Consider the following 24,738-nt stretch of genomic DNA (forward strand, 5'->3'; position numbering starts at 1 on the left):
TATGTTAAGTATTCCTATACAGCAAATGATATGTGTTTGCAGTTTTAATTTTTAATTTTGGTGGTATTTCATTGTATCCTACTTTTTCGAACTGAAGCAGATATAATACCAGCTAAGTTATTTGCGCTCTCTACTACGAGAATACTATATAATTCAACAATTTGTTATATAGTTGCTATTAATTTAAGGCAATCATTTTCAGTTATCCATAAATTGAGGACCTTTATTGTGAAAGTAAAGCAATCCTTGACCCTTCCCGGAAGTAACGTCTTCGTTTTCTCGAGGTGCCTCCAAGCAGTTTTGTTGTTCACCTTACCAAAATAATGTTCGTATGTTGTTTATGTAACACTGTAACTGTTTAAAATACGTTTACTGTTAATTTAAATCATATTTGTAAACCCCGTAAGTCTCCACTGTCACGTCCCTGTCCGGTTTAACATGGTGAACGCGGATGAAATCGCCAAGTTATGCTATGAGCGTTTCAACCAGCTGCCCCGGAGAGGGAAGCCTGAGCCGGGCAGAGAGTGGACCCTGCTGGCCGCTGTGGTCAAAATCACCCGGTGTGCTAACTCTGACACAGGTTGGACAACGGAGTGAACCACTACATATTTCATGTTCTCTTTATGTTAACAGTGACCGTAAATAGACAAAATCCGTCCTTTTTCAAACCTTTAAACAAACCATTGTGATATCTCATTGTGATATTGTTCGCCATATCGCCGCGTTAAGACTATTAACGTTAACTTTGAGCTGTTTCTATGTTACTGTGTATTGGTAAAGGGCACAGTCCAGTCCGTGTTACATTGTACAGGACAGGCGTTGAATGTTGAGAATACAAAACTAAAGCTTTTCTGCTTACACGTAGACTACTCAAAGTAGCACGAAACAGCAAAACAAATGAGTTAGAACATGAACATATGAAAATGTGTTATGTATGTTATTAGTATGAAGTTGCAATGTGATGAATAACATTTTAATTATTTTTATCTCTTACACAGTTAAAAAGGAGGTTGTTTCCCTCGGAACTGGGACCAAATGTATAGGACAGACATACATGAGTCCCAATGGTGTGTGGGTATTGACCTTGCTGTCTTTGATTTTTGTTCTCTTTATGCTCTGAATACTCTGTCTCTCTCCCATACTCTGAGTTTATTTTGGCAGTCCAGCCAAATTCATTTGCCAACACCCTGAATGTATTTATTTACATTTTTGAGTTTCATTAGTCTGTGCACAGTTCAAAATGTGTATTTTTTGAATATTTATTTATTTATTTATTTTTTGTATTTTTTTTCAGTTGGCTCTCAGTTTCAGATCTGAGACTTTAAATGTCCATTGCACAATTCATTAACTAGAATTATGTTTTTCTTCATTTCTTTGATACATTTTTTTTCTTTCCTTGATTTGCCATCTATTCAGGTGATGTACTCAATGACAGCCATGCAGAAGTCATTGCCAGACGGGGATGTATTAGGTCTGTATATATATTCAGTTTTGGGTCCATGCTGACCCTTGAGCATAAATAGAAATTTGTATAAGCTGCTTACATGTTTTGTGTGTGTGTGTGTGTGTGTGTGTGTGTGTGTGTGTGTGTGTGTGTGTGTGTGTGTGTGTTTATTTATAGATACCTGATTAAGGAACTGCACAGAGCTGTGAGTGGTGGCGACGGCTCTGTGTTTTGTCCAGCTGATCAGCAGGGGAAGTGGAGGCTTCAGCCGGGAGTTTCATTCCTCTTCTTTACAAGTCACACTCCCTGTGAGTCGAGTATGCTCCCAGTGTACCTACCTAACTGTCTATCTGTTAAATGACTGGGGCTGGATATTATCATGTTGTATTAACTCTATTCCGACAAAATTGACATTTTACACATCATGCAGCCCTAACTGAACCACATGTTTTGTTCAGATGCACCTGTACTGAGTAAAGGCAAAGAACGATCTTGGGATTTTAATAATCGATATTAGATCAGTCTAATAAAAATTTACATTAATCGGATAATCAGTTATTTTTATCCAGCCCTATAAATGACCAACAGCATCTTATGTGATACGATCCACAGGATTTAACTCAAGCTATATATTTTTGTCATATATTTTTATTCATCACAATTTAGATGCATTTATTTAAAGCATATGTTTTGTCTGTTATTCCTGTTCCAATTAAGAGTTTCAGGGCCTTGTATACATATCAGCCACCTTTAATCCAATGATATCAATGTCAGCCTTTGCAAAGTAAAATCTGACCCCATGACATTGGTTTGTCCAGGAAGACAAAATCAGTCTGAAACTTCTTGTGTATTACCAGGTGGTGATGCCTCCATCATACCCATGCAGCAAGACAGCCAGTCTCAGCCCTGCCCCCCTGTCAGATCTGTAAAGGGTCATGAAGGGACTGATGTACGAGGAGGCCTGAAAAGGAAAGCTGAGGAACCAAGTGAAGCACAAAACACTAAACTGCCACGTCTGGAGGATCAGGAGACAGCAGAGATGGGTCAGTCAATAAAAACACCCGTGGAGACTGTCTTGGAAGACTCAGCACAACTGGAGATAAAAACAAGAGGCCCCAATGACAGTGCTGGACTGCATCCACAGGTTCCAGACATTCACAGAACAGGGGCCAAGTGTGTACCGGGTGGCCCAGCTGACCCTCTGCATCCTGGGATGGGGTACCACAGCACAGGGGTGCTTAGGGTGAAGCCTGGGCGGGGAGAACCAACTCTGTCCCTTTCCTGCAGTGACAAGCTGGCCCACTGGGCAGTGCTGGGCTTCCAGGGTGCACTGCTTTCCCATTACCTACAGGAGGCACTCTACTTCAGCATCATGGTGGTGGGGAAGTGCCCATACAGCCAAGAGGTCATGCAGAGAGCTTTGGTCACAAGGTGAGGAAAAATGGTGAAACAATTAGCCTATTAATGAATATTATTGTAAATTCAATATCTTTTAGCAATTTGATGCCCTCGCCTTGAGCTTTAGGAAATTGCTATTGCTGTTTTTCTTTATTTTCTGAACCAGACTAAACTGCTAGTTGCTGTTACAGTTTTATTCTTGATCAGGTTCTTGTAAATGTCCTTGTAAATGTTGTAATGAACATTTTTAGCTTATCTTGTTAGTTTTGTGAAGAACATCCAAAATATGAAAACCAATAGTCAGAGGAAAATAATGGACGCAGCTACAAGTTATGAGCCTCTTCAAAAAGAATATTCCCTCAGGGCCCAATTTTTAAAACTGCATTTTGTTGACCTGTTGAATAAGCTGTAAACACAATATTTTGACATATAGATATCTTATAAAGTTGTTATGGTGAATGTGTTGGCACACAGTTGCTAATCCAGCAGACACAGAGTAACATTAGCATTAATTTGGAGTCATGTTTCTGGCAATTTTGTGGATGCAAATTAAATATTCAGTCAACTTTAAATCTGTTTTGGTCTCCACCAACTCCTGAGAAAAATATCTGTCTCTTTAGCTGCTAAATGTTTAACTTCCCTCATCATCTAGTCCCTAAACTTACCTGCAGCTTGGTGCTGAACAGGCAAAATGCTGTTCTTTGCTGAAAACAGCTGCCTGTGCAACTGGAAACAAGGTTGATGAGAGCATCATTTGCTGTGCAGAAAACCAAAAAAACGAGCTTTGTAAGGTTAAAAAAAACTAGAATTACTGTGTTGTGGTTTTATCCGTCCCCTAACCAGCCAAGTTGCAGGATATAAAGTCACAATCTCCTTCCTGAGTCACAGCATGAGTGTTTTTGCAGAACATTTTGATGTCACAGTGAAGATGACCATTGACCATTTGGATATAAAATTTCATCACTTCATTTTATCCTTATGGACATTTGAGTTAAATTGTCTCAGTTATGGCCAAAAACCTGTTTTGTGAAGTCACAGTTAGCTTTGACCTTTGACCACCAAATTCTAATCAGTTCATTTTTGAGTCCAAGTGAGAGTTTGAGCCACATCTAAACAAATCCCCTTAAGGCATTACTGAGATATCACGTTCACAAGACCAAAACTGTGTTTTGTGAGGTCACCACGACTTTGACCTTTGACCACCATAATCGAATCAGTTCATCCTTGAGTCCTAGTGAATGTTATGGCCAAATTTGAGGAAAATATCTCAGGGCATTACTGAGATATTGCATTCACAGGAATAGAACGGATGGACGGACAACCTGAAAAAAGCTCCATAGAGCTGAGTTTAGGTGATAATTTTCTGTGGGCATGTCACTATGACTTATAATCTTTCACAATATAAATTTGACTAATTATTCATAAAAAAAGATGTGTATTTTCATCGGCCCTTTTTTTAAAACTTCAAGCCCCTAAATTCATCACGGCTGTTCACCTCACTTTCCCAGCACTTGTTTCTGCTCAGTACGGTTTGTTCAGGGTTTCTACTCACATTTTTCACAGCAAACATTTTGGCTTGTTAAGCACAGGTGGAATGAATAGCATGCGTGCGGTCTCACTGGTAAAGCTTATGAAATAGAGCTATCATCACTGTTGCGGTCACACCTGTGCTACAAGTCAATTATCCTCTATTGGTTTGGGCCTGTCATCAGAAAGTGTGGTGCAAATATTAAACAATTATGCACCATTGGGAACAAGGTATTTTAAGGTCCTGCAGGAATGGATGTATTACACCATGTGCTTGCTTAAAGGTACTATATGTTCACATGTCTGTTTTAATTAGATTGGCACTATCATACAGGGCTGAATTTCTTTCCCAGTCTGACAAACAAAATTTGTTATCAAATTTACAGATGCTGAACGTCCACAATGTCACCATCTACAAAACTTATCTCTCTTATTTGTAACAGTGTTGGAGTATTGAAAGGATACTTTTACATTCAGTGTGAGTCACAGCAGGTTTATTGATCGTAGTCCTCATGTACTTCCCAGGTGCTCCCATGTATCAGACCTCCCTGCTGGTTTCTCTGTGTGTCCACCAGTGCTGCTCCAATCCAGCCTGGAGTTTCCCTTCAGCCATGCTCAGACAGTGCTGCGACACCAGGCAGGACAGGGACGCATCTCCCCCTGTGGGGCAGGTAGGATTGTCTCACTTACATTTTGAATGAATATTGTAAGTGCTCTGGTTATTAAACATAAGTAATTAATGCAGTATTTATGTTGACAATTTTGTTTTAAGATATGTGTTTGTATAAATGTATTTGTCTTCTTGCTGTCATCACTCAGGTTTGAGAGAGCCCGCCCCTCAATCATATTGGCTATCAGCAGTTTCACAGGGTGACGATAGGACGATTGGATTTTGGTTAAAATTGCACAACCCTTGTGTGTTCATGTCATATCAAAGTTATAGTAATTACAAGTTGTAAATAGTTTAATTTGGCACCATCCAAGTCGTAATTGTGTTGGGGAAAATTTGATTTTGTGGAAAGCATCAATATATCTGACTTTGTGCTAAATAATGGGGAAGTGACTTGTGATAGGTGACTTCAGTTATCCTGTTCCATTACACTTCTGCATAAGTCACCAAACTGCATAGACTATAAATCTTTCTCACAGCAGACAGTTTGACTTGTTACAGCAGCAAAAGCACAGGTGTTACTAATAACGATGGCTCAGTTTCTGTATGTCAGTTGATCAGAGTCCTTCCAAAGGTTCCTCAGCAATTATGACTTATAGACTGACTGATCGATCATATTTCCGTCACTGGTCAATGGAGTGCCAAGCCGCAGTCTATCGAGCTGCTTTGGTTTCCCGACTGCTCGGGAACTGCAGGGAACTGGAGGAGAGCTTCCAATACACTGAGGCTCAGCTCCATTACAGCAAATGAACTACTTTCATTCCGTGTATCATAATTACTAAAGGAGGCAGAGGAATAACTAAAAATAAGAAACACAGAGCAGAGGGAGGGAGAGAGAGAAGTCATCAGTAACGAGGCTTCGTACTAACGACTATGATCAGCTCTACATATCAAACAGAGGGAGTTAGACATAAAGACCTGCCTCTAATAAAAGTCTGTGACGTTCTGGAGTTGAAGTAAATAAAGACTAAACTATTGTGGGGCCAGACGGAGGCTGGGCTCTGTGTCAGAGACTAAATAAGAAAGAGAGTCTGTCTCAGGCCCCAGTGGTTCACCTGATGGAGCGCAAGACACTTTGTCTTTGCCCCTGTCTCACTATGCCTGAAATAAAGGCAAAAGCTTGAAAAATAACTTTAAAAAGAAAGATATTGTGTCTCTTCTTACTTTTTCTGTGAGTGACAATGTAACAGTAAATCCATCTGACACCAGAAGTCTTTGTCTTTCATGTATGTATTTGGTGTTTTGTCAGACAATGTCTGTCCAGACATATACCAGGTTTTCAACTAGTCTTGTTTACGTGTGGTTCAGCCATCAGCTGGTGTAATGTCACTGAGCAGCCACTAGATGTCACTGCCAACGGCTACAAACATGGAGTCACAAAGAAGGCCTTCGGCACAGCTAAAGCCAGGTGGAGCCAACACACTCTCATCATACATTGTCTATGTTTCATGCATTTTGTCACCATAAACTATTCTCTTAGACCAAATTTTAAGTAACATTTCTGTGTTTTTGTGTTTTCAGGTCTCTTCTGTGTAAACTGGAGCTTTTCCACTCCTTTCTGTCTCTGGTATCCGCCACCAACCCTTCAGCACTTCCCAGTTCTCTCAGGTAACAAACAATGGGCTCTTTCATAATCTCACGGTGGTTTGAAACAGCCTCAAACTAAATCTGAACAACCCCAGAAACTAATGAAGATCTCCCAATGATGATCTGGCTTTCATCAGTTTGTCCTTTTCAGTAACTCTCATCTCATTTGCTGCTGAATCAACAGTGACCCAAATTACCAACAGCAATAAGTACATGTTTTATGTGTCACAGTCAGACTGACATTTTCCCTCCAGCAGAACTCATGGTCTGAGCTTTGATTTTAATGAATGGCTCTAAGGCTTTTCTCAAGTCACACTGCAATCTGGATAAAAGACAAGTGAATACAAAATTAATGCCTTTTTATTTCTTCATGTACATTGAGGCCAGCGTGTCAGTGCTGCTGTTACTGTGTATGAGCTACTTGTGCTTTGTTAACAAGTCATATAATGTCTCAGATATTTCTTTTCAAAGGATCTGGGGTGTCCAGAGCTTTCAGAGATTACACAACAAGTTGTCTGTGTGTGTGCAGTTATATGTGTGCTATGTCTTTCTCTGTGTGCGCCTTTGTGTGTGACATTTAGTGCTCACATTTCATCTGTTAGATGCCACCTGTGCATCCGGATGTCCCTGTTCACATGCTGTGTGTGTGTGTGTGTGTGTGTGTGTGTGTGTGTTTTCAGGGAAACAGAGCTGCAGACCTACTGGGACTACAAGCAGGCATCCCAGTCGTACCAGCAGGCCTGGCAGCAGCTACACAGCCAGGCCTTCCCTCTGTGGCCACGCAGCAACAGAGATCTCCTGCTCTTCCACTGAAATCCCTCTCTCCTGAAACGTCTGCAGCTGAAATGTTCCATCAAGGTCGATTAACAACTGGGAAGTCACAGGTCAAAAATAACTGCTGTCCTAAAATAGGACACTTTTCAGGTTGGAGAAGCTTGTGAAATGAAAGAATTGTAGTATCAGACATATTGGACAATAAGAAATACATAATCATCTTCATCTTCATCTCTTCATCTTCATCTTCATCTTCATCTTTTTCTTCATCTTCATGTAACACTTTTAATAAAATGACAAACTTGACTGGTCTCATTTCCTAACATCTGTTGGGTCAGCTGTTCAGTGAAGTTTGAGGTCTGGATAAATATTATTTGGCTATATTTGACTCTCCATAGCCCAGGATGTCACCGCTTGCAACCACAGGACACCCTGCGCTGTCATGCTGTTTGAGGAGGTTGATGACCGTTCTTCAGTGTCCTCAGATGATGCTTTTATTTTCACAATGCGTGTAACATGTTGTGACTGCAGCTGCAAACACAGCAGGATGCATGTCTGCAAGTGGACAATAAGTTTCCTGCGACAGTCGTAAGCAGTGTTTCCAGTGCATGTGAGAACAGGCTTCAGTCCTTCATCGAGGACCGGACACAAAATGAATGTAGGGACTGAGGATCAGTTGTGTTTTTGCTGAAGCTCAGCAGATTTCCACTCGCCCCAATTCAGCTTGGCTAATACTCAACAGCATGTTGCAAGTTATGATCAGGATGCCTTGCATTGTGTATTTAATGCCATTCTCATTCCTCAGAGATTTAGGGTTGTTGTTGTTTTTTTTTAAAACTGCTGAAGTGCACACATATACTGCAAATTACTGTTGAAAGTAAAATAGCCCCAAGTATTTCTATTAATTTAAATATTTTTCATGTTACATTAGATGAAAACAAACCTTTTTATGTTTTACATACATGACTTTTGAGGATATTTTATATTTATACATCAAGATCAGTATATTCACACTCAGAGGTGGACAGGTATCAGTGTTCTACAGTCATGCCAGCAGCTCTGTCATGATGTTTAGCAGAGATAATGTTAACCATTTTCACCACCTTCGTTTAGAATGTTAGCATGCTAACACAAAGCACAGCAGTCATTAGTTTTGCACGTCTCTGGTGATACAGTAAACCAAACTATTGGACAAATTCATTTTTGACCTGATGATGGTGCTAGAGGAAAAGTCAGTGGATCACCAAGTCTTCAGGAGTCACATGAATCTCTACAGAATTTCAAGGCAACACATCTAGTATTTGTTGAGGTGGTGTAGTCGAAACCACAGTGGTGAGCTGAGGAACAAACGATCAGGCTGCTAGCATAGCTAAAAACAACTTGTCATCAGCTTGGGCTTGGAAATGACACATTTATAACAGATAGTTACAAATTGGGGTCAGGTTTGAAAGATGTGGTCATTTAGCAGAATGGGAGGGTCTTATACTGGAGTTCCCATTTACCTGGGTATGTCTGAGATGGACAATAATGTAGCATTTATATTTATGTACTGCTTTTTACCACAGTACTATGTAACAATATGGGAGAGGAGCCTATAGTCTAGATTTAAAAATGTTTTTTAATTAATATGGATATAAGCAGGTACAGGTACTGAACATAGAGCAACACATGGTTCAGCAGTCAATTTGAATCTGGCATAACAGGGTAGTACTACTCAGTACTGAAATCATGAGCTAGAGGTCAGATGACATGCAAGGTAAGAAAGCATCGCAAATGTGCAAATGAAAATATATTGTTCATCACTTCAAGGTAGCTTGTGGAATTTACTTGGAGCAAAATGTTGTTAGGTGGGATTGCTAAAAGTGCAATCCCATGTTCTTCTCAGGTTCAAAAATAATTCATTATTTTTATTATTTTCATTATTATCATTATTATTATTATTACGCCATTTTCTGACCTTAACTCCTGAAACAATGTAGTTTAGCTGTGAGGGAAGTTGCTAAGACAGAAACATTCAAACCTGTGTAATTTAGCCTCTTCCTGCACACTCTTACTTTCTTGTGAAAATTAATTCAAACTTTAAACAGATCACACCTGTAAATATTCAGGGTTTTTTTTTACAACTTTGATGAATTGTCTTTAAACTCAGTTCAAGTTTCCTGTACATTTCATTAACAAAGCAATGCAGCTCAGCTCAGTCTTTCTCTGCGTACTTAAACTCACTTATACAATGTTACTCCCATTTAAAATCCTTTCACTGTTTACATTACAGTGAACTTTCTTTATCTTTCTCCCATTCTTCAGTGGAGGACAGTAACAAAGTACATTTAAACTTAAATTTAACTTAGCTTAAATACTTACTTAAATACATTTTTCCAGTATTTGTACTTTACTTGAGTAATATATTTTTATAAACTTGACTTTTACTCCACTACCCTTAAAAGACAAATACTGTACTTTTTAATTCCACTACATTTCTAGGAAGTACTCGTACTGTGAAGCAGAGCTTTTAGACAGTGAATGAATTTTTCTTTTGTTTTAAAAAATGTGATAGACCACACACTCTGTTCATGACAGGAGAAAAACCAATCACAGTCAACTCCTCCACTGTCAGTCATGTTTGAACCTGTCAGTGTGCTAACAGTGATAAAGATAAAGATGAGAAAATTCTTCACCAGAGACCGTGGTCTGATCTGAGGTCTGTGTTTGAAGGTTTAGAAATAAAGAAAGATTCCTTTAGTTGTAAATGTTTGATGTGTTTACCACGACCAAACTCCATCACTGACATAAAAAATTTGCCGTCCAACTTTAGAAAGCATGTCGAGGTCCTCTTGTTGATTCACTTGTGTTTTTATGACCATGTATTTAGTCTTTGTATCATATCCTACAGTCTTTTTATTCAGCAGGTTCTACAGTCAGTCAGTCAGTCAGTCAGTCAGTAGGTTGTTTCAGAGTTATCAGGTTCTGTAAATATGAAACCATTCAACAATGTTGAAGCAAAAAAAATACTTTTAAATACAGTATTTTTTAAATCCACCAGTACTAAAACTCAAGTAAAAATCTGACTGAACAACTTTCACTTGTATTGGAGTCATATTTGACCAGGAGGATCTGTACTGTGACTCCAGTAATGGAGCTGTGGACTGTGTCCACCTCTGCCAACTGTTGATCAGCAGAATAGTGTGAAATGATTGTGTTAAAAAATAACATTAACTGTGTGCTTGTATGCATGTCCTTGTGCACATGTGCAAAATACAAAACAAAAAAGGAAGCCACTTGTAAAACAACCACTCCGTAGCGCTACTAGTGGTCAAAAGTTGCACAGGGTACCTTTAATTTTGAACAACTATGAAGTTAATTTCTAATGAGACAGATACACTTTTCAATTCATTTTACATTCACTTTTATTGGTCAGGTCTTCCAGCTACCTTACCTTTTCAAATATCTAAAATTCCATTATGTCATTAATATATATTTAACGATCATACAACACTGATGAAATAAAACAATCCTCAATATCATAGCATTCCATCAATATATTACACATCTACATACCATGTTTAAATGCCTAAATCAGCTTTGTGGTGCACACACATGAATACTTGGATGGATTGGGTAAAGTGTGGAAACACACCAGATGTGTTGCTCTGATTCAGCACCAAAAACTACAGCTGCAGCCGAAACGTCAGCTTCAGAGCCATCTGAGTGAAGAGAAGAAAGATAACAGTGGTTCTGGTTTTACACCTGAGACCCAACACTTTACTTGAAATATTGGATTTGTGAATTGCAGTGTCATATATTCTTTCTGTGGTCCAAAACACCTTAATCATCAGGGACAGGGTCAAATATTGTGTATCTCTACCTCTTGTGACAATCTCATGACACACAAAGTCCAGGAACATAAGGAAGAAAACTACATTATAATAATGCTTCTGTTGTTATTATGATGTGCTGATGACTCACAGTGTTTCAGCAGTTACCCTAAAGACTTGAACATGGATCAGTTCTACATACTGGATACATGTGAAACCAGAGGTGAGGCAATGCAGCTGCCTCCATGTTTGTTTTCTCAGTGGGGTGTAAACAGTTGTTTTGGTGAGTGGTAAGTCTTATAAGATTCTCCTCTAGTGCTACATGTTGAATTACTGTATGACCCACTTCCTCTACTTCGGCTGCAGGGAGCAATTTCTTACATTTTCCAGAATGCCTTTAAAAAAAACTCTAAAAAGCTTGTTAGCCATCCAGTTCATGGGAATCACAGTGTGGCGCAAGGTTTTACACCAAACACAGCATTACTTATAACTGGACACACTCTCTTCTAAAGCCAATACCAGTACCTGTGTTGACATGTCATTTGTCTTTGGCCAAATTAATGGGAAACAGTAAAACGATGAAAACATCAAAATAGGACTAAAGTTGGAAGGTGCTGTACAAATATAAAAGACCTTATTAAGTTGTTTGGCTAACATATTAGCTAACAGTTGCATATTTACACATCCAGGAGACATGGAGTAACATTAGACTTCATTTGAAGTGGGACTGGTGCCCACCTAATGAATTTAAGTCAAATATTCACTCTGCTTACAGCCCTGTTCTGGGGCCAGATTCACCAAGCTGTGTCAGACTGGTCTGTAGTGTTGGTCCAGTCTTCATGTTGCTCACAGATCAGTCTGATGTTAATCAGAAAATCATGGACAGAAAAACATGGTTCATAATTAGTGGTTTGCTAACACTGTTATGGAGAGAGCAAAGAGAAGGGAAAGAGTTTCTAGAGACCGCAGAGATTTTGTTTTTTCCGAATCAGATTTTTCTTTTTATCTATCTTCACTGAATTTCTCAAGTAAAACGTCCTTGTAACTGTGGAATTCCTCCAAAAGACAAACATTTTCTGCTGGGTAATCAGAGCTGAGAGGTTGGATGTGGTTCCTTGGTCAGCCATTTTTTTTTTTATACTGAAAGAAGTCTTAAATTAACCAGAATTCATTGTAACACAGTCACAGTCTGTCTTTGTGAAACCCGCCCCAGGGACCCAGGACCTGTGAACCAGCAAACCAAAACAATGAGCTGAAACAGGCTTCAAAGCTCCACAGAGCTGAGGGGTACAGCAGAGCTTTTCCCTTTAATCCTCCACTATCGTCAGGGCTTTGGTCATGTCGATGCAGTGCATCTCAATCTCATAATCTCAGGCCATTATATTATGCACTGCAATATTTTCCTATGTACTTGACAGGGATATCGCAGCACAAATACAACTGAGTCTGACAAGTCAGAATGAAGCAACAAACCTCTTAGAGGGGAATCACAGGTGTAATTAATAACATGAACAATGACTCCATTCCATTTAGATGTGTCAAAATCCCCACTGATTTGTGTAACCTAGAACTGGACAACTAAATGGAATGTAGCCACTGTTAATATAATGAGTTACACAGTGAAAAAGGATGATAAGCTACACATGTTCATGGAAGCTGTGGAGAGGCATTCTGGGGAACGTAGGAACGTAGAGGTGGATGCTGCAGGTTGAGGCAGAACGCGTAACACCTCATCACCGAGTATCTCTAATATAAGATGAGGAACTGAGTGACTCTTTTCCATTTAAATGGTTGTAATTTTCAGATTGTTGCCCCCGTGAAGACGACGTAAAAAAAATATCACAATTCAACACAATAAACTTCAAGGAAAGTGTTGGGAGTTCTTTAGCAGTTCACTGAGGTTCATGACCTGCTGTTGGCATCATGAGTCTGAGTCCTGGGGGGTGCTGACGTCTATTCAGTCAACATAATGGGCAAATATATGACAGCTAAGACTGAGTAGCACTCAGTAACAACCCAGGGACTGGTGCTGGGCCCCGGCCCTGAGCGGGACACACTCTACACACTGACTGCCTCCTCACCAGCTTACAGTCACCCACTGCCCCAACAGCTTGAGCTGCCTTCTTTCACATGCTTATAGTCCTTCTCATTGCCTATTGCAGTGCTGAGTGTACCTGTGGAGTTAAATCACATACTGAAGTTTTTATATATGATATGAAGAGCCATACAAATACGTCCATAATGTGATTAATGACTCTGAGTCACATGATTATAGGATTGCTCTCTCACTTCAGCTCAATAACAAATATCTGTGACAACAAAACCGGACTGACAGAAACTAAAGCATGACTGGGTAATGTATGTGTGTGCGTGTGTGTGTGTGCGTATATGTGTGTGTGTGTGTGTCAGAGCCTTAAATGAGTTTCTTTAGTCTAATATTGATGTTGATATTGAACTAATGATAACTGACGCGCCAATAATGTGTGGTAATTATTACTCTTATCTATGGCAGTGTTAAAGATATTTCTCTCCACAACTGACCTTTAAGCAGTAATTATAACAAAAAGACTGTTAACTGTTAAATTCAAACATTTGTTGACACTAATTTTCACCATAAATGTGTGTTTTTAGTATCAAAAATGACCCAGAAATGACTGTGCCAAGTGTGTAGGTGCATTACTTGTGTAACACATGTAAATGCCAATGTCTGAAAAATTGTGCACCAGCGTATTTCGGACCCTACTATGTCAGTGTGTGTGTGTGTGTGTGTCTGTGTGTCTGTGTCTGTGTGTGTGTGTGTGTGTGTGTGGGAGAGAGAGAGAGAGACTGGTATTTAGGTAAGCTTTAACCACATGTTGTATAAAAGGCCTTGCTGTAACCAAAGGTGTTTTCTCCACTGTAGGCCACGTACAGGAAGCCGTCCTCATCCTTCTCCTTGTCGTAGAGCTGGCCCATAGTCAGACTGCAACACACAGAGATCACACACGGTCAGGTAGAGCTGACCATATTTACATCTCCAATATGGGTTGTGAGGACTGAGGCCTCTAATAGTGGATATTTTGTGTGCTTATCTTCAGCAGTCCCTAAAGACAACACACAGTCAACTACAAAGGAAAATGCATTTCAATTGAAGACAAAAAAACTGCTGTAGAGACTATATTACACTCCATCACAGCTGTACAGAATGGCAATACACGATGATAGTAAATTCATAGTGTGGAGCTGCTGAAGGAACTCTGCTCCACTTGCTGTGGGATGCATCAAAATTAAAGAGCTCTGGTTTGGAATAACAAAGCAAGAGATGACCAACACTAATACAGCCATTCCACTCACACCTCATTCATTTACATAACTTCAACACAGTCCCCTCAAAAAATAAAAATATCTTTCTCTCAAACACACCAACACAGAAAGAATGGATCACTGAAACAATTGAAATGATTAAATTGGAAAAGATAGCTCTCAGTCTACAGAATAATGAGCCACAATATAATGTAACATGGGCTCCTGTGGAGAGGTACCTACTGTCAATATAAAGGAGGGATGCAGGAAAAAAGGAGGGGGAAAAAAAAGAGACCACCATTTTTGTTTAGTTTACTTCAGTATTTGTATTGCTTTTGCTGTGGCTGTGATTTGTTTTTATTTCTCTGTCAGTGCTGTATTAACACTGAATGCTATTTGTGTTGTAACAAAAGAGTGCAGCTCAAGTTAAAGCATATTAACAGTACTTCTGGCTGATATTGTTTAAGGGGTTTATTGTGTTAGGATTGGTTTAATATTATGGAACTGTAGTATTTGATGAGTTAATAAAAAAAACTTCAATACAAAGCTCTGGGAAGCAGGTCAGACTCCTCAGATATACTGTACCACTGTGTGTCACATCGGCACAAATAAACACAAACAAAGAGTGTGTTTGTGTGTGTTTGTGACATGTGTAAACTGAGAGTCCAGGTGTGGCTTCATCCTCTTTCACAGGGAGATCGATTACTCACACACTACAGATGATCAGATAAATTCACTGCACATAATGGACACATGAATGGGACAGTTGGTACAGTTGGACTTTAAGTAGGCCTGGGCCTCACCGTACAGCCTTTAGAAAATCGACCCGACCACCACTGGACTTTTGAGGATGATACAGATATTGATAGTTTAACAAATTCAATAACAATATATCAGCTGATAGTAAAAGTAGATTTTTTTTTTAATGCAGCCAAAATACACTGTACACACAGGTCACTGTGAACCAAAGCCCTGGTGGTAACTTTTCATTTGTTTTATTGACTTAGTTAGCGATATTTGACAGAACAGTTATCTATTTGAGGAGCACAGATTTAGTTAACTTTCTCCGTCAGGTTTGCTATATTAGTTTCATAAACTTAAGTTATTTAATTGTTACCACCTCCTGTGGAGGTTGCTGCTGGAGTTTCCTGGCTGGCCATCAAAAGGAGTCCCAGCTCCATCAGACCTGCTTAAACAGTGTTGATGAGTAACTGGACTGCATCATGTTCCTCCAGCATCTTCTAGTTTGATTTTTCTTATGTTTGTTTCAGTACTTTTCCTCAGTTAATATGGGGCAGCATTAAACTGTAGTTTGTCTTTTGGTCTATCCTCTGTGTGTCTGAATGGCCTGATCAGCCACTGTATATGTTTCCCTATGCTTCAGTCAGTTTGTGCTGTTAAGTTCACATCTGTTAGTGCTTGAGGTTTGTTCTTTCATGGGCCCAGAGTTATGGTTAGAAGTATTTTGTTATTTCTTTTTTGCTTTTTGTGAATGAATATGGACTTCAATTATTTTTCAAAAAACTCCCTGTATCTCCCTGTCCATCAGCTCGGTCCCTGACGGACACACTGAGCCATGTCATGTACAGTCAACTGAGCTAGTGTCAGTGCATTTTCCAAAACTTCCCAATAAAAGCATCTCACCAGTTCTTCAGCTTTTAGTTTGAAGAAGCCACAGCAGGAAAGGTTCAGTTCGTATTTGCAGCCACTTAACACAGCTCTGATACAACTGACCAGTGAACAGTAAAATAAGCACACACAGGAACACAAGAGTGAACCTCAACTCTGAGATTCAGGTAGAAGCAGAAAGACTTCACAAACAGAGATCTCTCTCTAGTTTCCAGCACAGTTTATCTGCTCAGGACAGAGGAGGACAAATACATGGGATGGCCCTGCTGCCTAACACAGCTGCAGCAGTTTACAGCAGAAATAAACATGTTTACAGCCTGGTACAAAAACAGTGGTCTCTAGAGCTAACTTCCTCCTTCATGACATTTTACATTACATTTTATTAAGGATCAACGTTCTGTATAATTGAGGGTGTGGCAAGTGACAGGTGGGTGAGTGAGTGTATGCTTGTCACAAACCGGTATGTACCGAATTCTGAGTTCCACACGCCCAAACCATTTTGACTATTTTTGGATTAGCTGGGAGTTAGGGGCAGAGTCAGGCACTGCAGAGATGGCAACATTGGGAAGCCCACTCTGAGCTCCAAAACGCTCCTCAGACACTACATTGTCTACATTAGGCAAACACAGCCACACTACACGCTATTCATTAACTTTGTGCGTACCCAAAGCAATTGTTCCAGCTGTCTATTGACTCCAGTCTAAATCTACCCGAAGCTTTGAACTTTGACATTCTCATTGGAGAACCTAGGCGTGCTGCTCTCATGTGCATCCCGAATGACAGGCACGCAGAGAGAGCCGGTAAAGAGACTGACAGTAAAAACCTGGATTTTTTGATGCTCCAGTGGCCTACTAATGCGGTGGCCAACCAGGATTTGTCCCAGTACTTCTCAGGACCAGTCGAACAACACAAGACTGTACATGATATATTTGACTCTCCAGCCCTCAAAGCACTATGGCAGCATGCAGACATAGGTTTGGCTATGCAAGACGTCTTATTGACAGTAGGTGAGGCAGCTCCTCCCTACTGATACTAGTGGTTGCTAAATTATTCTAGGAATGGGTTTTGTTTGGCAACCATCTCCAGTTGCAGTTGCTTGTTGAAGGTGTGCTCATAATTTAGGTGAATGATTTAGATGGTAACAATGCTGAGGGTGAGCCTAATGTAGTGAAGCAACTGACTTCTTCTATTGTTGTAAAATATAGAAAGCGTGGGAACAGCTTTTTAAGAAGGCAACCCTGGAAAGAGGTGTGGTCTCAAATATTTATAGTCTAATGTTTATGGCTGCCCCTAATGAATACTCTAAGCAAATGACTGAGGATCTGAAAATTAAGTTGACTAATGATGGAGGGGAGGCTATAAAAAGGTATCAAAGTTCTTCCATCTCGAAGTTTCCACTGTTCAAAATGTCATTAATTAATTAGTTCCTTATTATTCATATATTTCAATATGATTTTTATTGTAAATGTAATAAAAATAAAAGTAGACCTAATGTTGAGATAGATTATGTAGCTCAAGAAGGTGTCAAGTCTCTACAAGTTGATTATACACAGTAAAACAAACAGAGAACAATGGCTGCCCATACAGGTGGAAATACATTCATAAAATTAAAAAATGAAATTAAAACACAGTATACAAATGTTACCAGTAATGTTAACTGTTTAGTAGTAAAATGGGCTCAAGCATGTATAATTCTAGACTGATGCTGGTACAGAACAGATGAAGGTGAATAAGGTCCAAATTGTGTCACAACATTTTAATGATCTGACCCAGTTCTAAAAGAAAAATAATGTAATGTTGTTGTTTTTTACTGGAGGAATAATCAAATGTGACTGATTTCATAACATTCTGAAGACATAACCCTAAACCATGTTAAAGATATGAAACCTTTTTCTATGATTAACCCCATTTGCACCTTTTCTTACTTGGTTTTCCGTTTTCTGTGGGGACAAGTTAATAACATGGACTAATGTCACACACAATAACATTTGCAACGTCATACAAATACGCAAAACTACAGTAAATAACAAAGAAAAAAACCTCAGCAATGAGTTTAACTTTAAAATGTCCATGAGTGAACACTCTCGGGCCGGAATAACAGGTTCCTCAGACACCTATGGGTGACGTCACAGACGCTACGTCCATCTTTATTTACAGTCTATGGGGCTAACACAGCTGGAAAAATGGGTAAAACTGAACTTTTTGTGTTTTGTTTTTTACATGTTTGACCAAAGAAACAAACAAACTCTAATGATATAAATATTGATTTCTTAACAAAAATTAATTTTCATTTTAGTCCAACTTTAACATGCATTCACAGAGACAGATCAATGCATTCAACAAGAGGATTTTCAACCCAAAAATGTTTATCCAATCCAAAATAAACACTAGAATCAGAACCAGAATTAGCCACCAACCAGACAAATTATAGGAAATATTGTCACAGTCTCTCCTTCCTGAGTTTCAGCATTGAATAGTGGCCAGAGGTGTTTTTACAGAACATTATGATGTCACAGTGAAGTTGACTTTTGACTTTTTGGATATAAATTTTTAGCACTTAATTTTATCCTTGTAGACATTTGAGTTAAATTCTGTCATAATTAGTGAATTAATTCATGATTATGGCCAAAAACGTGTTTTGTGAGGTCACAGTGACCTTGAACTTTGACCTTTGACCACTAAAATCTAATCAGTGCATCCTTGAGTCCTAGTGAACATTTGTCACGGTGTTACTGAGATACTGAATTCATTAGAATGGGACGGACGGCCCTGCCATGATAAAGATGGATCCAGAGAACAGAATTATTCAAACCATTCTTGCTGCCCTGTTTCAAAACTGCTACAAACAGCACTTCATCATCACTAAATCATTTCAACATTGATTCTGAGAAGTAAACCAGTAAGACCATCAGCAAAAAGCTGCACAGCCTTGAAAAGCCTCTACACTGCTTTTTACATTGTGTACTACCTCGGAGGAGAAGTTTGCTTTAGTGTGTCATGGCCCAAATAAAATAGACTGATTACACAAAACAGGAACAATTTTGTCGTCAAGGCTTCACTGTCTTACTGCAACTTAACTTCCGCAATAGCAACTGCAGGATGTAGTGATGTAGTGTTTCTCTCACCTGGACTGGGGGACGGTTTTGTCGACGAAAAGGAAGATGGCTTTCTCTGACGGCAGCTGGATGCGTTTCCTGATGATCCACATGAACTGGGCCACTGTGATGTCAGAGGGCACCAGATACTTCCTCTTATCAATGTCCACTATCTGCGAGCCAGAGACCTTCTCCACTATCACCTGGAGCACATAAGTGAACAGATAAACAGACTTTTAACACTGTCTGGAGATATACATGTACACTGGTTACAAATGTCAGCAAGCTCAAATATTGTTGTTATTGTTTTTTGCAGTTTACTGCTGTAACAGAAGCTTCATGATGATTATAGGATGTGACAACACCAGTTTTTCAGGCTCAGCTGAACCCGACAAAGAACAGCCAAACCTTGTGAGTCCTGTCCTTCTGTCCCACTTTATATTTAACTATTTTTGTTTCATTTTAGTTGACAGACACTATTTAAGTTGGTGAATATGGCACTTAATAACTTTTTTGTTTTTTCAGGTTGTGTAAAGTAGATACTCATGATATATACAATATTCTGGTTTGTTTAAAAGCTACATATCTACACTAGATACACCTGGGGCTGGCTTCACAAAGACAGACTGTGACTGTGGATTAGATATAACAAACAGTCAGACTTCAGATAGACTGAGTCTAAATTCGTCTGTTGCACAAAACAGTTTAGTTCTTGACTATCTTAAGCCAGACTGTGGTAATATGAATTCTGGGTAAATTAAGACTTTTTTCAATACAAAGAAAATGGCCGACCGAGGAACAGCTCCATTTACCTCAGCAGAAAATGTTTGTGTTTTGGAAGAATTCAACAGTTACAAGGACGTTTTACTTGGGAAACTCAGCGAAGAGTGAAACAATAAAAAGTAAAATAAAAATCTCATTTGGAAAAAAAAATCTCTGCAGTCTCTAAAAACTCTTTCCCTTCTCATTTCCCTCTCCAAAAAAATGTTAGAAAGCACAAATGATGAGCCATGTTTTCCTGTTTGTTGATGTTGGGTGCTACTGGTCAGCACAGGTGTCACATTGGTGTTAGACCTGGGTTGACCTCGGGGTAAAGTGTCTAATGTTTTTATCTTAAAATGAGTCAGTCTTTATTTTAGTGAAACAGTCTGACAAACATCAGACTGATCTGTGAGCAACATGAAGACTGGAGCAACACTACAGACCAGTCTGACACAGCTTGGTGAAACTGCCCCTGTACTTGAGCTTCTGCTGCTGTGACATACATCCTGATGTTACCTTAAATACAAACTTGCGATGCCTGATTTGAACTCGGATGTTTAAATGCATCGTCGCAAAGTGGAAAAAATGTTTTAGCTTGAAGCAACTTGATGGGAAATTATGTGGCTTAAATGTGTTTATGTCCTGATATTTCCACAAGATTATACAACAATAGAGGGGGAGCAGGGCTAAAGAGACAAACCACCCACACCACTGCAATGATTGTATCACTGGGGTTGCAGGTGAAATCCTCTATTGCTTTGCTGACACAGGGGTTAAAAGAATAGATAGTGGTGATGACAGCCAAATTCAAAATAAGAAAAGTCAGGCAATTTGCCTTGTGGAACTTCATGGAAATGTCCTAATATGTCACACTTTGCCGTATGTATTAAAGGATCTTCAATCTTGTTCCATAGTTTTCACGTGACAAAGCAGACGGTCACTGAGTCACTGAGACTTAGAAAACTGAAGCTTCTCCGAGCTGTGTTTAAATCTGTCCGTTTAAATCTGTCCATCAAGAAAGTCAATACCACTCTCTCATTCTCTTCTTTCCCTCCTGTAACTGCCCTTCACTCACCCAGTCCCTCTCTCCTTATCTCTAGACTTTCTGTCACTTACTCTATCTGCACCCTTAACCTCCATCACACTGCTGAAAACACCACCCCCACCTCCCTCACTCACCGGTACTCTGTCAGGATATTTGTTGCGTATTTTGGCTGACTCCACACATCGGTGCTCTGAGGGGGGAGACAGAAAACAAACAGGAAGTCCGAGATTAAAGGGATGAGTGGGGCCTCTTGGGAGCCTCCTCTTGTACCTTACTGCCAAATACAGCCGAGCCCAGTCCAGTACAGTGCTTTGCATGCAGGATCAAGCCCAGCATAAGGGCTGGCAGCGGCTTAAGCAGACAGAGGAGTGGAAGCTTTTACAGGATTCAACCAAAATCATTACTTTTAAGTTTTAATAATGAATTAAATCAGTCATAATAACAGTCTTTATTAAGTGATACTACCAACTTATCATTATCAAAGAGCAAGTGATAGTGTATCTACTGTGGGCAGGACCAGATGCAGCAGGCTGACACTGAGCAGAGGCTGGAGAGGGGAGGGTGAGCTGATGGGTGATGAGATGTGTGGATCCATTTAGGTTCAACACATTGCATGCTTTCATTAGCCCAGATAAGAGATCTACTTTTAGAAACATCTCCTCAAAAGCTATAGCAGTGTTTCTTTAAAAAGGAGACTTGAGGTTATCTGAAGAGAATATGAACACATGAGCTGAAAGGAGCTGAAGAGCTCAGCAACAGCAATGACAAGTATTGGGTTGTTAAACAACCTGCCCCAGCTATCAGCTATATAGAGTATGGAGAGAACTTTGTACCAATTCAAAATTCAAATTAATATTCCCTTTGGAACCTTAAAGTGTTCATGTTAGTGGAACATGTTATAAGAACTTAAACAAATACTAAGGAAACACTTTTCAATTCGGCATCCATTTAGTATACACACTCACTATTATTAGCCACATTCACATGTCCTGATTCTACATTTGTTTCGCATTAAATCCTGTCTGTAAGTGTTGGACTGCTGGAGTTTTTTTATATCCCAATTCCCTTCTTAAAATCTGGTGCATCTAAAGCAATTTTCAACCAGGGAGTTAATAAAGGCCTCAGCAAGGCATCAAGAAATTGACAGGTTCTTGAATGGATTTTAACGATGAAATGTCTCCATGCAAAAGAAGGACGTGTCTCTCACTGACTGTGGTCTATCAGCGATGTTAAAGGTGAACCCCGTTTTGACAGCTTGTAATTTTACTTGCAGGAAGACCATGTTAGCATTTGTTGCTAGTCATGCAACGTTAGCCATTATGGATTTACTACAGTCAGTTGCGGGGTGCTGTGACAGCATGCATCGCTGCACCTATGTGGGATGACATGGCAAAAATCAACGCGGAGGAAGCAGAACAGAAAGCAGGATGCATGACATGACAAGAACATCCCTGGTTTAATAACAATCCAAACCCCTTTACCGAGGGAATGGTCCTCTTTAAACATCCATTTCATCTTTGCTGGATCCCCGCACTGAGGCGTGATGGTAGAGTCGAGGAGCGGGATTCTGGATCTGCGGATACTGTCGGAGTAATGTCCAAAAAATCCGGACAAAAGCGACCAAAACAAAACGTCAACAATCTCTCTCTGCCCGTAGCTTCCGACTGTCCGTCTAGCTGAGAGGTGACGTCACTGTCTTACAGAGGTGTGGCGGTGGTGGTGATGATGCTGCATTCGTGTGCTCTCGGAAATAATAAAAGTGCAAAAGGGGAATAATATCCCCAACTCAGCAGAGACAACCAGACCCACAGTCAATTAGCGTGAGCAATTCGCTGTTAGCTGAAATGTTAACAGTTTTCCATTCGGCAGCCTTGGCTCACCAGTTCATGTTGGAGTAGACACTAAACTGATCAAGTGATCAATTTATTTTCAGCAAAAATAGAGGCATTTCTGTTCAATTTAAACACCCATGAAAAGATCAGATGAACATAATGGATGATAATAATGGACTTTGCAAACTGACAATGAGGTTTTGAGTGGCATGTCAGCAGTTTAATAGAAAGCCTCAAAAATTTGGCTCAAAAATTAGGCAATAGAAAGCCTCAAAAATGTGATACTCTCTGCTGTAACTGTCTAGGGTAAAAAATGATCTGACCTACATTAGGCAAACACAGCCACACTACACGCTATTCATTAACTTTGTGCGTACCCAAAGCAATTGTTCCAGCTGTCTATTGACTCCAGTCTAAATCTACCCGAAGCTTTGAACTTTGACATTCTCATTGGAGAACCTAGGCATGCTGCTCTCATGTACATTCCGAATGACAGGCACGCAGAGAGGGCCGGTAAAGAGACTGACAGTAAAAACCTGGATTTTTTGATGCTCCAGTGGCCTACTAATGCGGTGGCCAACCAGGATTTGTCCCAGTACTTCTCAGGACCAGTCGAACTACACAAGACTGTACATGATATATTTGACTCTCCAGCCCTCAAAGCGCTATGGCAGCATGCAGACATAGGTTTGGCTATGCAAGAAGTTTTATTGACAGTAGGTGAGGCAGCTACTCCCCACTGATACTAGTGGTTGCTAAATTATTCTAGGAATGGGTTTTGTTTGGCAACCATCTCCAGTTGCAGTTGCTTGTTGAAGGTGTGCTCATAATTTAGGTGAATGATTTAGATGGTAACAATGCTGAGGGTGAGCCTAATGTAGTGAAGCAACTGACTTCTTCTATTGTTGTAAAATATAGAAAGCGTGGGAACAGCTTTTTAAGAAGGCAACCCTGGAAAGAGGTGTGGTCTCAAATATTTATAGTCTAATGTTTATGGCTGCGCCTAATGAATACTCTAAGCAAATGACTGAGGATTTGAAAATTAAGTTGACTAATGATGGAGGGGAGGCTATAAAAAGGTATCAAAGTTCTTCCATCTCGAAGTTTCCACTGTTCAAAATGTCATTAATTAATTAGTTCCTTATTATTCATATATTTCAATATGATTTTTATTGTAAATGTAATAAAAATAAAAGTAGACCTAATGTTGAGATAGATTATGTAGCTCAAGAAGGTGTCAAGTCTCTACAAGTTGATTATACACAGTAAAACAAACAGAGAACAATGGCTGCCCATACAGGTGGAAATACATTCATAAAATTAAAAAATGAAATTAAAACACAGTATACAAATGTTACCAGTAATGTTAACTGTTTAGTAGTAAAATGGGCTCAAGCATGTATAATTCTAGACTGATGCTGGTACAGAACAGATGAAGGTGAATAAGGTCCAAATTGTGTTTAGGTAGTCACAACATTTTAATGATCTGACCCAGTTCTAAAAGAAAAATAATGTAATGTTGTTGTTTTTTACTGGAGGAATAATCAAATGTGACTGATTTCATAACATTCTGAAGACATAACCCTAAACCATGTTAAAGATATGAAACCTTTTTCTATGATTAACCCCATTTGCACCTTTTCTTACTTGGTTTTCCGTTTTCTGTGGGGACAAGTTAATAACATGGACTAATGTCACACACGATAACATTTGCAACGTCATACAAATACGCAAAACTACAGTAAATAACAAAGAAAAAAACCTCAGCAATGAGTTTAACTTTAAAATGTCCATGAGTGAACACTCTCGGGCCGGAATAACAGGTTCCTCAGACACCTATGGGTGACGTCGCAGACGCTACGTCCATCTTTATTTACAGTC

General features: G+C 39.5%; 2 protein-coding genes across 4 annotated transcripts; one reads left to right on the plus strand and one right to left on the minus strand.

The window, feature by feature from the left end:
- Window positions 1-284: 284 nt before the first annotated feature.
- adat1 (adenosine deaminase, tRNA specific 1) lies at window positions 285-7,666 on the plus strand. 3 transcript variants are annotated; one of them, XM_022768549.1, is made up of 10 exons: window positions 285-580; window positions 999-1,067; window positions 1,417-1,471; window positions 1,622-1,752; window positions 2,302-2,875; window positions 4,895-5,040; window positions 5,189-5,284; window positions 6,348-6,447; window positions 6,561-6,647; window positions 7,307-7,666. In XM_022768549.1, the coding sequence occupies exons 1-10, from the start codon at window positions 439-441 to the stop codon at window positions 7,437-7,439; spliced, it is 1,533 nt and encodes a 510-aa protein (XP_022624270.1). In that variant the 5' UTR covers window positions 285-438; the 3' UTR covers window positions 7,440-7,666. The 3 variants fall into 3 exon arrangements, with proteins under 3 accessions (XP_022624270.1, XP_022624271.1, XP_022624272.1); XM_022768550.1 differs by lacking the exon at window positions 5,189-5,284; XM_022768551.1 differs by lacking the exons at window positions 5,189-5,284; window positions 6,348-6,447.
- A 6,058-nt stretch (window positions 7,667-13,724) lies between these two features.
- On the minus strand, window positions 13,725-22,690 carry LOC111238835 (gamma-aminobutyric acid receptor-associated protein-like 2). Its single transcript, XM_022768532.1, has 4 exons — window positions 22,507-22,690; window positions 21,160-21,215; window positions 19,249-19,421; window positions 13,725-14,174 (listed from the first exon to the last, which is right to left on the minus strand). Exons 1-4 carry the CDS (start codon window positions 22,538-22,540, stop codon window positions 14,057-14,059), a joined length of 381 nt encoding a protein of 126 aa, XP_022624253.1. The 5' UTR covers window positions 22,541-22,690; the 3' UTR covers window positions 13,725-14,056.
- Between the last annotated feature and the right edge of the window lie 2,048 nt (window positions 22,691-24,738).

Source organism: Seriola dumerili, unplaced genomic scaffold (assembly GCF_002260705.1).
Source record: "Seriola dumerili isolate Sdu_G_001 unplaced genomic scaffold, Sdu_1.0 BDQW01001690.1, whole genome shotgun sequence".
Classification (NCBI taxonomy): Eukaryota; Metazoa; Chordata; class Actinopteri; order Carangiformes; family Carangidae; genus Seriola; species Seriola dumerili.